This window comes from Hevea brasiliensis, chromosome 9 (assembly GCF_030052815.1).
Source record: "Hevea brasiliensis isolate MT/VB/25A 57/8 chromosome 9, ASM3005281v1, whole genome shotgun sequence".
Lineage (NCBI taxonomy): Eukaryota > Viridiplantae > Streptophyta > Magnoliopsida > Malpighiales > Euphorbiaceae > Hevea > Hevea brasiliensis.
The window spans coordinates 14,139,693-14,155,316 of record NC_079501.1 but is presented as its reverse complement, the minus strand read 5'-3'; the positions used below and the strand labels follow the sequence as shown (position 1 = coordinate 14,155,316).

At 38.1% G+C, this 15,624-nt stretch overlaps 2 protein-coding genes and 1 pseudogene across 4 annotated transcripts; all 3 read right to left on the bottom strand.

Annotated features, from left to right (window-relative positions):
• Positions 1-213: 213 nt before the first annotated feature.
• Positions 214-890, bottom strand: LOC110649010 (pleckstrin homology domain-containing protein 1). The gene has a single exon (XM_021803406.2). The coding sequence runs from the start codon at positions 802-804 to the stop codon at positions 373-375; it is 432 nt and encodes a 143-aa protein (XP_021659098.2). The 5' UTR covers positions 805-890; the 3' UTR covers positions 214-372.
• Positions 891-1,033: 143 nt separating this feature from the next.
• LOC110649004 (probable NAD(P)H dehydrogenase (quinone) FQR1-like 3) lies at positions 1,034-2,272 on the bottom strand (annotated as a pseudogene).
• Positions 2,273-3,837: 1,565 nt separating this feature from the next.
• Positions 3,838-8,494, bottom strand: LOC110649007 (anthranilate synthase alpha subunit 2, chloroplastic). 3 transcript variants are annotated; one of them, XM_021803403.2, is made up of 11 exons: positions 8,186-8,494; positions 7,254-7,438; positions 6,970-7,159; positions 6,376-6,527; positions 5,900-6,015; positions 5,553-5,799; positions 5,406-5,462; positions 5,165-5,317; positions 4,885-4,965; positions 4,462-4,548; positions 3,838-4,239 (listed from the first exon to the last, which is right to left on the bottom strand). In XM_021803403.2, exons 1-11 carry the CDS (start codon positions 8,424-8,426, stop codon positions 3,916-3,918), a joined length of 1,833 nt encoding a protein of 610 aa, XP_021659095.2. In that variant the 5' UTR covers positions 8,427-8,494; the 3' UTR covers positions 3,838-3,915. The 3 variants fall into 3 exon arrangements, with proteins under 3 accessions (XP_021659095.2, XP_021659094.2, XP_058009010.1); XM_021803402.2 differs by having other exon boundaries at positions 5,406-5,799; XM_058153027.1 differs by lacking the exon at positions 5,406-5,462 and having other exon boundaries at positions 8,186-8,483.
• Positions 8,495-15,624: the final 7,130 nt, after the last annotated feature.

Genomic DNA, 15,624 nt, shown 5'->3' with positions numbered 1-15,624 from the left:
GGGTAAATCATTCACCCCTTGATCTTTAATAATAAACCAAACAACTAAATGCGTATTGAAATTGCAAAACAATAGAAACACACATAGTTGAGTCCAAAAAAGAAAAAGAAAAAGAAAAAAAAAAACCCGAATCAAATGAAGGAAATGCAAATGGTATCAGAGCAATCCTCAACGAACAGCAAAATCACGCAAGAAAACCCAAAAAGCGATAAATAACCAAATAGCCTTCCATTTAAAGAAAGCAAAACAAGACAGACCATAATTACAATCATAAAACAAACACACGCAGAATATATAACACCAAACAACAACGAGTACAACAAGAAGCAGAGTGCTATTTTATACGACAAACAGAAGCAAATATCTTCAAAATTACCGCTTGCTATCGTAATCAACAACCTCGGAATCAGTGACAGACCTTGAGTGCTGCACAATGGACCTTCCAATCGAATTGATCCACTCCTCCTTCTCCTTCTCGGAATCGGCGATAAAATACATGGTATCTTGGCTGGTGGAAAGCTCAAAGGCGAAAGGCTTATTCAGGATGTCCTCGGCGCCTTTCACAGTCAAGCAATTGTCGACGGGGATGACGCCGCGAGGAATTGAGGAGCTAAGGACGCTGTTGTCCTTGAACCAAAGGAGTTTGCCTTGCTTGAGGACGAACCAGCGGCGCCGCCAATTCTTGATGTAATCGCCTTGCTTCATGAGCCAACCGGAGCGCTCAGGGTTGGACCAGAACTGAATATTGCTGTAATCGTCAGGGTTTGGGTCCTGACCTGTCCAGGCTCGCACGAACCTCTCCATTTTTGTGCGCGATGAATCGGAGAGAGAGACGTGGACTTGTGCAGAGTTTTTGCTTTTGGTTTTTTTAGGTTCCAACGGCAATTCATTCGTTTTAATCCTTATTTTTGTTTTTTTTTTTCCAATATCAAAAACGCTGTCGTTTTCTAGTTTAAAAGAAACTGTACTCTAGTACGGAGACGAGAAGTATTTTGTCCAACTCAATCTTTAACATTAAACAAATATAATGGTAAGAACCCTCATTTTCTCATGGAATCATAATTTGTCTGAGTTTGGTATTTCTTATTTCTCCAAATTGTGGGCTCATTCCAGACTCTATCACACCTTCAGCATGTCTGCATTTTATTTTATAAATCAAGGTCTAGACTCGATTCAACTTTAACACGCCATATTAAATTCATTTCCCTAATTCAACAAAACAAAAATTAATCTTTCTGATAAACAAAATGAAATATAAACCCACTTGAATTTGCCAACTTGCAAATTTAGTTTAGGGCAGATGTTGACTGCAGCCTGCATCATGTTTTTGCATGTGCAGCACTCAGATCACCACATAGATCTAAAAATAAAAATGAACCCCAGTTCCACACTAGCTAAAAAGAAAAGAAATTGTTTGCTTTACTTCTCAATCAAGAATTGTGCCATTGACTGGCAGATGTGTGGCATCTTAATTTGTTGCAGTATTACTATTTTAAGTTAGGTCAAAGGGCCCTTTGATCTTTTTGGCTATCTCAGCAACATATTTGAAGAGCCACCTTTTACTTCATTCATCTCAAACATTATCACTGCCAAACGTGCAACCAAGAGGAACAAATAGCATACCATGATGTGCTAACTGTGTTATGGCTGTTAATCTGCAAACAGGAGATAAATCAAATATGAAATGACTACTAGCTTTCTGTGGCTCCTGGAAACGGAGAAATCATAATACCACACAAAAATAATAAAAATAAAAATGAATTTCTGGCAGAAGCTAAAGAATGAGTGAACTCACGCTGTAAATTCTTGGCCTTCATATGGAAACCAGTACTCCAGGAGATTCCAGCAGGTTTGCCAGCAAGTGCTTCGGATGACCATAGCTCATGCGTTGCATCAAAGAATGCCTTGAACTGGGCTGCCATGCCATCACACTTAAACGAGAAGGAAAACCAAAAATAAAACCCCATCTGCCTCCAAAAGTTGTTCTGGTTGAATCACCGGTAGGGGCCTTCATCTTTTGCGTTATCAAGATGGAAATTGTCTCAGGTACCTGTTCCAATCCATCAACTTAATACTTCTGAATATTTTATGGTCTTCTCTGGTTGATCCCCATTTCCACGTACTCCCACCACCCTCTAAACAAAAAGATTTTTCTTACATGTTTCACCACTTGGAAAATTTCAATCACTTTCAACAGACGATGACAGGAGCTCCTGCCCATATCTTTGCCCTCAAACCTCGTTTCCTTAGTTTTCCCCCAACCAATTGACATCGGTAACTAATACACGAGGTCATTGCCAACCCCTGGAAAAAAAAAAAAAAAAAAAAGAATAAACTGCAATTTAGTCCTTCAAGTTTAGTTAAACTTGGAATTTAATATTTATAATTTTAAAATCAAGTAATTTATAATAAATCTACAAGTTCATCCCTATAACAAGAATTTCAGTTAAGTTACCTTAATTCTAGTAAAAATGATTAAAATACCCTTAAATATATTTTCAATTTGAAAATAATTTAATTTCTAATATTTTATTTTATTAATAATTTAGTACTTGTGATTTTATTTTATTAATAATTTAATCTCAAACTTTTTTAATGTGTGTCCCATTAAATTAAAAGAAAAATAAATTTAAATTATAATAATTAAAAATATTAATTAATTACTTTAAGGTCTTTAAAAATTTTAATTAATTACAAAATTATTCATATTTTATAAATTAATTTTTAAATATTATAACTATTTACAAATAAGCTTTTATAATTTTATAAAATATTATTTCTCATTATTATTTTAATAATATATAATTAATTAAATAGATATATCAATTTATAATATTTTCATATATTATATTATATTGTTATATATAAAAAAAAATAGAATATGAATTTCAACACAAATTATTAATAAAATAAAACATCATTCATTAAGTTGTTTTCGAATTGAAAATAGAAATAAAGAATTTGAGTATTTTTGCTAAATTTGATAGGGAATCAATGGAGATTCTAATTAGATATGGTAATGGGTTGAGATATTTACAAGTATACGACTCGATCGAATTTTAATAGAATAGATTTGAATAATATATAATTGAATTTGAGATGAGTTCAAATTTAAGAAATAATATCTATTAAAGATTCGAATTTTGTATGTTGGATATTCATTACTCGAACTTTTTATATAAATAATTAATTAAATATAAAATATTAATTAAAAATATTATTTATGTAAATTATTAATTAAATTATATAAAATTAACTGGATTCAAGTATTATTTGAATAATAATAATCATGTTTACAACGTATTCGGATAATTGAGGATAAATTTTAATCAAATTTAAAATAAATTTCGATAGTTAAATATTAATCACGTTTATATTCAGATAGAGTATTTTTACAAATACCCTACCAATTCTCATCCCCAATTACTAATACGTAAATTTATCAAAATATCAAGAGTTAAACTACTTTATTTTAAAACTATAAAGAATAAATTATAAGTTTAACCAAATTTCATTAATTAATTATAATAAAATAAAATCTCAAAGCACTAAATCGCCAGATTAAAAATAAAATTGAGAATATTTTAATTATTTTTATTAAAATTAAAAGCAACTTAATTGAAATTTTAATGTACGAACTGACTTGTAGATCTATTAAAATATCAAGAACTAAATTTAATTTTAAAATTACATGAATTAATTTGTAAGTTTAATAAAATCTTAGGACTTAATTATATTTTATGCATAAGAAACCTATTTTCATAATTGAAGTAACCAAACTAAATAGAACCAGAGGTCCACCATAAAACACTTCTATTTGAACATTTAAATATATATATATATATATATATATATATAAAAAAAAAAAAAAAAAAAAAACAACGACAACAACAAAAAAGACTCCATGACATTTAATCATTTCTTGACAAATGATTCTTCTGCAAGATCAATGGCACGAGCGAGGCCTGCAGCTTTGTTCTCACACTCTCTCTGCTCATCAGCAGGATCACTATCGGCCACAATTCCAGCCCCAGCTTGGAGGTGGGCAACCCATTCTCGCCGCTTGTTTAGATCATCGTATGAATACATTGTATCATAACGGGTGCTAGTAGGAAATACAATAGTTCTGAGTGCTAGTGCAACATCCATGTCACCAGAAAATGAAATTCCTCCAAATCCACCACTATACGGCCCTCGCCTTGTCGTTTCTAGCTGATCAATCAACTCCATCGCTTTTACCTGCATTCCAATAGAGCTACCGGTAAGAACCATGAAAAGCAATCAGTCCTCATGAGGGTATTAGAAGTTAGAACAGAACCATCCATCCACAAGATCAGAATCTACTATACGTGTTGCATTTATATTGGGTAGAGGTTAATCATTTATGGGTTCCAAAACATTTCAGTAAGGAGATCATAAATGCAAGCGAATAGAAATGGAAAAGAACCCCTGAGGATAGACCTTTGGTGCCCCACTAACAGTGCCAACAGGTAGTGCAGCACGCAATGCATCCCACGTAGTTAAATGATCAAGCAACTCTCCAGTGACCTGCAGAGACAAGTATCACCTTAGTCACCAAGAAAGAATTACGTGTCACAATATGAGTTTGGTTCTTAAGGGCACAAATATCTAGAATGAATTCATTTGGGGTTCAATTTTCAAAGCTTGCGTTGCTAATGGTAACAGTTGAATAAGAACATAGAACCACACAATATTGATGAATTTTATTTCCATACATAACTGGTATACTTCAATCCCAAGCATTTGCAGGAGGAATTGATTTATCAAGATATGCAATAAACATATAGAAGAATGATGTGTAAATCATTTTTTTTTCTTTTTTCTTTTCTTATAACCTTTATTCTCATAATAAGTGATGAATACCGTTGAGCTGATGTGCATGACATGAGAATATCGCTCAATATCCATCAGCCTTTCAACTTTCACAGAACCAGCTTTGGAGACCTGCATGAACAATCTACCTTAGCTACATATTTATGACCATCCATACAACTAGTAGGACAACACACAGAATAAGATGATCATGCCTGTAATCTGAAACACTTAAGCAGTGCCATTTGATACTATTCTCAATTACTTGCATAGTTTTTTAGTTTCAGCAACAAATAATGTATGTAAAACATCCTGATAAAGGAGAACCAACCTTTCCCACATCGTTCCTTCCCAAGTCAACTAGCATAATGTGTTCTGCACATTGTTTTTCATCGTTCAAAAGTTCCTTCTCCAACATTTTATCTTCTTTAGGTGTCTTTCCTCTCCTCACAGTCCCGGCAAGGGGTCGGTTTATAATTTTATTCTGTCAATAAACAGCAAAAATAAATGGGAAACAAATAAAAAGAACATAACAACAATTGCCCAACTCATCACTGCTTTGTTATAGTTACCTTCTTCACACGTGTGAGAATTTCTGGACTAGAAGCAACAAGTATACACCCTCTAGCCTGATGACGAGGATCATATAACCAAATGCTCAGAAAGTTATAATTGACTAAACTCTTCAAACAAATAGGTTTAATGGAGAGTAAGAATACCTGTAAATAAGCCATATATGGACTTGGATTAACAATTCTCAGAGCTCGATATATTTCAAATGGGTCTGCAAAAGTACGACGTTCAAAACGCTGACTCAATACAATCTGAAAAATATCGCCAGCCAGGATATGCTCTTTGGCATGCAAAACTGCTGCCTTGTATTCTTCACTTGTCATGCTCGACATCTCTAATTTAGGGCCAAAGAGACGAGTTGACAACTCTATTGAACCTGCAGCTAGCCTAGGTCTGGAATTGATTATTGAATTACAATTATGATATCAAATTTTTAGGATAAACAATAGAAGAATGGAGCGACACTAGGTAAAACAAAACAGTGATTACTCACGTAGCCGTATTATGCACTCTAGATAATAAATTTTCCAACCGGTTCATTCCGTCATCGAAGGCCTCCTCAACGGTGGTATATTGTTCTAATCGCACCCAGTGAATAACATATGCTTTCTGAGGGGGAAAATTAAAAAAAATTAATATATATATATATATATATATGAAAGAGGTTATGAAATTATTACAAAATTCACTTGTTTCTTTTAATCATTTCTTATTATGGAGCACACAAGTTTTATTCATTAAATTTTATTAGCAAAGGTTTCAAAAAAAGGAGAAAATATGATTTAAATAAATATAATCATAGTCAGGAACAAGCTATCACAAATATGTCAGCAAAGCCACAAGTTCCTAAAGAGGGAAAGATGACAAAAATATGCAGATTTGGAATGAAAACAACTGTAACGAGAAAAGAGCTACAGCCTAAATCAGCTTTAAAATGATAAAATGGTTCATGAGTCAACAAAAGAGTACCTTCTCCAAATGATCAAATATCATAACGTCCTCATAAAGGCCAAGGTGGACATCAGGGAGATTTCTGTCATCTGGTGGGGCAATGGAGAAAGGCAGTTTTTTCTTCTCCACATACCGCACTGTGTCATATGAGAAATAACCAACCCACCCCCCTGCCCATGAAAAGATCATATCATTATATTAGCACCGATTTGATAAAGCCTCCACATTTTTAGGGCTAAATTGGAGAAGAGTGTGAGAACTGTGTCTGTATTTCTGTGAATAAAAACCCCTTGAGTAAATATTCATGCAACGCTGTGCCAACTTAACATTTGTTTTCAGAGATAAAAAAAAACATAGCATAAAAGAAGTATACAAAACAAAAGAGTCCAACAGCAAATATCCTTTGATTCGTCCAGAACTTGGGAATAAAATGAAAGCATAGATGAATAATACATAGACTCCATTCAATCAGATAACAAATGCAACTCTATTTCTAGAAGCTAACCTTCCCAATGACCAAAAACTTAAGATTTTAAAGTGGAAGGAGTGACACACAAAGTATAGTATGAAATTATGAATACATCGAGTATAATACATATCTATGTATTTTACCACTAAAGACTTCTGGAAGATCGTCAACAAGTTGGGGAGTCCAATCCTCCATCATTCTCCTAGGAACTTCCATCGGGTCATCCACAATCATCTCTGTCCTCTGTCCTTCATAATGGTTCATAATTGTAACCATGTTCTCTTTAGCCACAATCTCTATACTCGGTTGAGCTCCTATAACACTATATCGCCCCTAACATAATTGTCCAAGGTAAATATAAGCATACACATATCATAAGCATATATAGAAAAAATGCATCTGTGGAAAATAAAACTTAAGTCCTTACAATAGTGGAAGCATCCAAACCAGGCTCCACTGACTCAAATAAAAAGCTTGGAGCATCTCTATCATCTTCCTTAACCAGACAGCGATAAGCAAGCACTGGAGTGAGGTGATCACATAATATGCAATGGTATAAAGGAATTAAATTTCCCTTCTTGGAAGCTTCTAGAAATTTTTCTGATTGATAGGCTGGAAGAAATCCAAACACAATGGTTAAAGTATACCCGATTGATGAAAGGCAAAACAGAATCGTGCATCCAAATGCAGAGGCGTGAAAAAAAAAAAGAAATATCTATACACAGTATAAGCATGTGAATATGCACAAATATGTACATATATAAGTATGAAACATCATAAATCAACACATGTAGTCAAGCATTGTCTTAAACTATTATGACAAAGGCTTTTGCAAGATGGAACATTTTAAAAACATTTGGTCGTTGAGAACAGGAATACGAAATTAAAGTTTAAAAGAACAAAACCTTTCACTTCTTAAGATTTGGTAAAAATTATAATTCAAGCATCCATTGAATTGAACCTATTCCATCTATGCTAAGATAGGAACAGATTCTAAATTGGTCGCAAAATTAAATTTTAATGAAATAAAAATCACAAAAAGTCTACTTCTTTCTTTCTTCAAATCAGCAAGCAGAGGACAAAATTGAAATTTTCTATTAATCTTTTTTATCCTACAGCCACATTTTCTCAGAAAGCAGACATATTTTAACAATTGAACTAGCTGGGTTGCAACAGTCATTTCAGTTGGGAATCAAGTGAAAAATCCGAAATTCCAATTTTGAATTTTGTTTTTCCTATCTTCGAATTCTCAGCAACCAAACAGAAGAAAATGTCAAACTGATACCAATGGAATGACTCTGACCAACCAAACTGCAGAAAGAAACATAAGAACACATCCACAACTACGACAGTAAGTACCATATGATTGAGACGCCGAGGCAGAGCATTTGAGCGTACAGGCACGAGAAGTCGATGTAGCTAGAGGAAGGGAGCATGAAATTGAGCTTGAAACTCTTCCGTTAAATTTAACAGATGAAGATGCAGGGAAAGACAGAGTTAACGGCAGCTGACGTGGAGTAGCGGCTAGGGTTCTAGCCATGGCTGAGGAGCATGAGGCAGAAGCATAGAGAGAGAAGTGAAAGTGAGAAATTTCGGCCATGAAAGAGGAGAGAGAGAGGTTTTGACTGTTTTGACACTGTGTGCTGCTGACTATGAGTGCTGATTTTTCAAATTGAGACGAATGGTTTTGCCAAACATAACTATATAATTGTCTTCTTTTTTTTTAATTTTTTTTTATCTGTTGATAATTTATACTCTTTTGCAATTGTATTTTTATGTTATTTATGTTTCAATTTAATTTATAAATTACATTATTTATTTCAATTATATAGGATAAACTTAAGACATACATAATTATTAAATAACAAAAAAATTAAATATATAAAAATATAACAAATATTAGGGAGTAATTAAAGTTTACTTATCGAAAAAAATTGATTAAAAGTACGATTACTTAATATTTTTATTCAATAATTATTCCCATTTTAATATCTTTCAAGTTTTTAATATGATGAAAACCATTTATATTTTAATATAATTGACTGAGAAATTATAAAATCATTTACTCATTTAATAAAATAAAGTGGATTTAAAAAAATTTAGAACGCAAATAATTACATCCTTTATAAAACATATGAAAAATTAATTTCATACCAAAATTTATATAATTTTACTTCTCATTTTGTCACGACCCAACCTATGGGCCGGACCGGCACTAGGACTTGGGCCAGCCTAAAGCCCCCGAGGCCCGTAGTAAGCCTAACTGTTCATTAACCCAACTCTAAGGCCCATTTGGGCCCAATATCAAGAAAACAAACGGACAGAGTCCGGCCATAAAATGGACTTACCAACGGGGAGTTTTCCACTCACCCGACCTGTAAACACAATATATAGTCAATTGGGGAGCTCAGCTCACCCTCCACATACTCATCAACATAATAATAAATGGGAGCTCAGCTCCCTCATCCAATCCATCAAATATGCATAGCATATTAAGTTTACAGGTCCCAAAATAATAATTTAGTTTACAGACCCAAAGCAAATAACATTTCTAACACATGCGGAAATTCTAAGATTTAACAAGTTTATACAAACAGTAATAATTGACCTGTGAGGGAGAAAAGCAGGTTAATCAAAATAAAATCCTCCTGTAGCCTGAAAAAAATATTGAACAGGAGTGAGCGTTAACTTCGAGAGTAAAATATAAATTTTAACCATAATCTATATTACTATCTAGAACTAATGCACTCGTATAGTGAAATGCAACATCAATAACATTTTCACATCATAACATCAAAAGGTAATTTGGAGCACTCACACACTCGTAGTATCAATCATAACATATGGGAGCCGATCCCCTATCTGACTCTCTTAAATCCAACTCCGTGCCGAATTACTCAAGCTCGGACTTCCACTTAATAACCAAATCGAGGGTCCCGAATTACTCAAGCCGTGACTACCCCTCGAAGGATCGGGTCCCAATTACTCAAGCCGTGGATCGCCTGGCCCTATCCATAGTCCACACCACATCACACGCACGCCAACGCACATCGCTGCTCCAAATTACCGCAACAACATCCATGACACATCAACAGTTATGAATGCAACATAAATCGTGCCTAGAGTTTAACTACATAAATATATGCATATAAGTGATGCATGGGCATGCTGAACATATAATAATATCGAAATTACAATTAAAATTAATATTTTACTCACAGACTTGACGATGGTCAATGAGGCGGCTGGGCGGAGGAAGAAGGCTGTCCCGGCTCACCTGACAATTATATTACAATTATTTAATACAATCTGACTCAATACAAACAACGAAAAAGACCAATACGTCCTAAGTCGTGCCGAAAATCCGGCAGAGTCTCCCCTATATCTAGGACCTACCCAACCTGCAAAAGGGTTCAAAACACACTTCTATACTCACAATCCATATATCCACAACTCAATCATATCACACAGCCCCTCCTGGGCCCATCAAATCAATCATCCATCACAATTTGTAAAATTTCAATTTAGTCCCTATAATTGACCATTTTTGCAAAAACTGCCCAAATCAACTCTAAAAATTCTAAAACTTTGCCCCACGGTCCTTAGCAATATTACTAAGCTATTGCAAAAAGAATCATAATTTTCTAAGCTACCACGAATATTTTATGGATTTTTAATCCTATTTAAGCACTAGAAAATTATGAAAAAGCAAGGTTTGGGTTTACCCTTGCCGATTCCGACTTCGGGAACGCGCTCGGGACGTCTGACAATGGGGGGCTAGCCAAAACCTCAGTCCAATTCGGAGACTTTTCCGTGCAGTGCTGTCGCCTAATTTCACAGACTCGGTCAATCGCCGAATTCCGCGGTGAGGATACCTACACGAAGCCCATAACACGGGGGTTAGTACATAAATTTTTCAGAATTTTCTAAGCTCATTAAATGCTCGGAAAAACACTGCGGAGTTCCGTGGGACCCACCGAAAAACGATGTCGGAAAAATTCGAAATTTATGTCGTTGCGAAGCTCTCGACGAATGGAGCGTGCTGGTGGCCTCGGTTTTCTCGTGGATTCACGGTTTTCGAGAAATCTAGCCCAAAAGTCGAAATGGGCTAAAATCTTCCCGAGCAAAAATCGGACAAACCGCTCGATGGATTTCGGCGTTCTTGGTGTCTATGGAAAGCTCTCGCCGAGTAGATGATTTTAGACACAAGACCCGGTCCAATTGGTGGCCGGATCGGCCGGATTTGGCCGGGGAAGTCGAAGAGGTGCGCAGGGGCGTTGCGCGTTTCCGGCCGTTTGGGCGGCCGTGCCATTGGGAGGTGGCGGCGGCCACGTCGGTGGGGGCAAGTGGTGGCCGGCGTGGTGGGGTGGGAGGAGAAAGCGAGAGAGAAAAGGGAGAGGGACGACGCGAGGAAGAAAAAGGGAAGAAGGAAAAAGGCGGTCCGATTCGACCGGTCCGATCGATCTGGTTCGATTCGGCGGTTCGATTCGAATACAAAATTTTGAATTTTACTCGCCTCGGAAAAACGAGGTCCAAAAATTCAAAAATTCGGAAAACTCAGAAAAATACGTAGACTCAAAATATATTTTTACTTTTGCCACGTGGTCTTTAAATTAATATTTAAAAATCATTCAAGTTTATAATATCGGAAAATCGAACCCGATTTTTAAAATTCAAAAATCTCGAAAAAATTCCTAAAATTTAAATAAAATTAAAATACCAAAAATGCTCATAAAATTTAAAATTTTGGGGTGTTACATTCTTCCCCCCTTACAGAAAATTCGTCCTCGAATTTTACACAAGGCAGAATAAAACACATGATTATACATTGAACAAATAAGGGTACTTGCTACGCATGTCCCGTTCTGACTCCCAGGTGCACTCTTCCACTGACTGACTCCTCCACAAAACCTTAACCATAGGGATCTGTTTGGATCTTAGCTGTCTTACTTGGTAGTCCACTATGGCTACAGGTTGCTCCTCAAATGTCAAGTTCTCTTTTAGCTCTATCACATCCGGCTGCAGTACATGAGAAGGATCTGGAATGTATTTCCTGAGCATGGAGATGTGAAACACGGGATGAACGTGAGAAAGGTTGGGTGGTAGCTCCAACCGGTAAGCAACTGCTCCAACTCTATCCGTAACCTCAAAAGGTCCAATATACCGAGGTGCCAACTTGCCCTTCTTTCCAAATCTCATGACTCCCTTCATTGGAGAAACCTTCAGGAATACATAGTCGCCCACTGCAAACTCCACATCCCTCCGTCTGGGGTCTGCATAACTCTTACGCATCTTGAAAGTTTTGATCGTTCCACGATTAAAGGGAACCATCTCTGAAGTGTGCTGCACTAGGTCTACATCATGCATCTTCGCTTCCCCCATTTCCGTCCAACACAGAGGAGACCTACACTTTCTTCCATATAATGCCTCATAGGGTGCCATCCCTATCTTTGGAGTGGTAATCGTTGTTGTAGGCAAACTCCACCAAAGCTAGTGCTCATCCCATTGACCTCCAAAATCCAAGACACTCATGCGAAGCATGTCTTCCGATGTTTGGATTGTCCTTCTTTGTCCGTGCATGCGAGGGTGGAAAGCCGTCTTGAAGTTCAAGCTGTGCCAAGTGCCTCCTGCAACTTTCTCCAAAATCGAGAAGTGAATGGGGCCCTCTGTCGGATATTATGGGCGGAACTCCATGCAATCGACTATTTCTCGAATGTAGAGGGCATCTTGTGCCACGAGTATGTAGTCTTCTGAGGCAAGAAGTGAGCTGATTTGGTCAAGCGGTCTACAATTACCCATATCGAATCATATCCTCGCGTGTACGAGGCAACCCAATCGAGAAAATCCATAGTGATCATTTCCCACTTCCATTCCGGGATAGGGAGCTCTTGCAGCTTCCCGACGGTCTCTCGTGTTCAAACTTCACCTTCTGACAAGTCAAGTACTTGGACACAAAGTCCGCTATGTCTCTCTTCATGCCATTCCACCAATAGCTATCTTTCACATCATGGTACATCTTGGTGGAACCTGGGTGGACACTGTACAGTGTGTAGTGTGCCTCTCGCATGATTTCATTCCTGAGGTTGTCCACATCGGGCACACATATCCTAGAACCTTGCACTAGGGCGCCATCATTGGCAAATCCAAACTCACCACCTTCGCCTTCTTTGTACTCTTTCTATGATCTTCATCAATTATTGGTCTCGTGGCCGGGAAACTCTAACTCTGTCCCTCAAGTCCGGCCTCACCGAAAAGTGAGCCAACAATATCCTCATCCGAAAGATCTAGGATTAAACCTTGATCCATCAACTCATGTACCTCCTGAATCAATGGTCTCTTCTCTCTTGAAATGTGCGCCAATCGCTGTAAGATTTTCTCGCTCAAGGCATCTGCTACAACATTGGCCTTTCGTGGTGGTACTGGATGGTGCAATCATAGTCTTTCAGAAGCTCCATCCATCTCCTCTGTCTCAAGTTCAAGTCCCTCTGTTGGAAGATGTACTTCAAACTCTTATGGTCGGTGTATATCTCGCACACTTCACCATACAGGTAGTGTCTCCGCATTTTTAGTACAAAGACTACACCGCCATTTCCAAATCATGGGTGGGGTAGTTACGCTCATGCCTCTTCAGTGCCTTGAAGCATAAGCCACTACCTTTCCATTCTCGCATCAAGACACACCCTAGGCCAACTCGAGGCGTCACAATACACGGTGTATCCTTCACCACTTACGTGTAGTGTCAACACGAGGCGGTGGTTAGACACTCCTTAAGCTTCCGAAACTCACCTCACGGTCATCTGTCCAAATGAATGGAACATTCTTCTGGTCAACTTAGTTAGGGAGCCGCTATCTGGAGAAATCTTGTACAAAACGCCTATAGTAGCCAACTAAACCCGAAAACTTCGCACCTCGGATTGTTGTAGGCCTAAGCCAATCGATTCTGACTTCAATTTTCTTGGGATCCACTTGAATGCCGTCACTAGAAACCACGTGTCCCAAGAATGAGATACTTTCTAGCCAAAATTCACATTTTAAAAATTTGGCATATAGCTGGTGCTCCCTCAACGTCTGCAACACCATCCTCAAGTGCCACACGTGTTCTTCCTCGGTCCGAGAGTACACCAAAATGTCATCTATGAATACGATGACAAAACGGTCCAAAAATGGCTTGAACACCCTGTTCATCAAGTCCATGAAGGTCTTTGGTGCATTAGTGAGTCCAAAAGACATCACCAAGAACTCATAATGACCATATCTTGTCCTGAAAGCCGTTTTGGACACGTCCTCATTCCTGATTCTCAACTGATGGTAGCCTGATCGCAGGTCTATCTTGGAAAAGAATCTAGCTCCTTGGAGCTGATCAAACAAATCATCGATCCGAGGAAGTGGATACTTGTTCTTCACGGTGACCTTGTTCAGCTGTCTGTAGTCGATACACAACCTCAATAACCCATCCTTCTTTCTCACAAATAAAACAGGAGCGCCCCAAGGTGAAGTGCTCGGACGTATAAAACCCTTGTCTAAAAGCTCCTGTAGTTGCTCCTTCAGCTCTTTCAATTCTGCTGGTGCCATCCTGTAAGGTGGCATCGATATGGGGTTTGTACCCTGACAACATCAATGCAAAACTCTATTTCCTTCCCCGGTGGCAACCCCGAAGCTCCTCGAGGAAGACATCCATGAATTCTCTGACAACAGGAACATTTTCCATGCTGACACCTTCTACAGATGTATCTCTCACCAATGCCAAATACCCTTGGCATCCACGCCTCAACATTTTTCTAGCACTAATTGCTGACACCAAATTATATGGAGCCACGCTCCTGTCACCATCAAAGCTAAACTCTTCCACACCAGGTATGTGGAAATACACCTTTTTGTTCCTGCAGTCTAAAGTGGCATAGTGAGTTGACAGCCAATCCATCCCCAGGATTACATCAAAATCCATTACTGGTAAAGGAACCAAGTCTGCTGGGAGGATCTTTCCATCCACTACCACCGGGCTACCCGGAAAAACCATATCTACATCTATGTTGTCACTAAGTGGGGTAGCTACTGACAAAGGGCACTCTAAAGTTGTAGGGTTTCTACCCAACCTCATGGCAAACACAGGGGAGACAAATGAGTGCGTAGCACCCGGATCTATCAAAACACGAGCCTCATAAGAACAGACCAGAAGAATACCTGCCACAACTGCATTTGAAGCTTGAGCATCCTGGTGGGTCAGGGTGAAAACTCGAGCTTGACCCCTACCCTGAGTGGCTTAACCACGATCGACTTCTACCTCCGATCCGCCTCCAAATCCACGTCCCCCTTGTCCTCGGCCTGGCCATCGAATCGGCCGCCATGTTGGAAGCACCGAATACAATTGTCGAGGAACATTCGCAATGTAACCTGTGACCCCATCTCGTGGCTCGTGAACATGGGGCATTCCTAGCAAAGTGACCGATTGGCCACACCAAGCATACTCGACCCCATCAAATAAGGTCTGAATGTCCTCTTCCACACTGTGCACACGGTGCCAAAGAGGATCTGAACTGCACCAGGCTACTGTACCCAATCGTGACCACCGCTGGATCCGTACACAGTGCGAATCCTCGTGGTGCGTGTCTAAAACCACTTCTCTTTCTCCTTCCCTTTCCTCTGTAATTACCTCGCCACCACCGTCCGGAGTACCCATGGAAGGGACACCGAGAACCCTCTGCTCTGTTTTTCTTTGCTCTTCCACTGTCATCCGCAGCATAGCTAATCTCAATCTGTCTGGCTCGATCAACCACCACATCAAAAGACTGACCAGACAT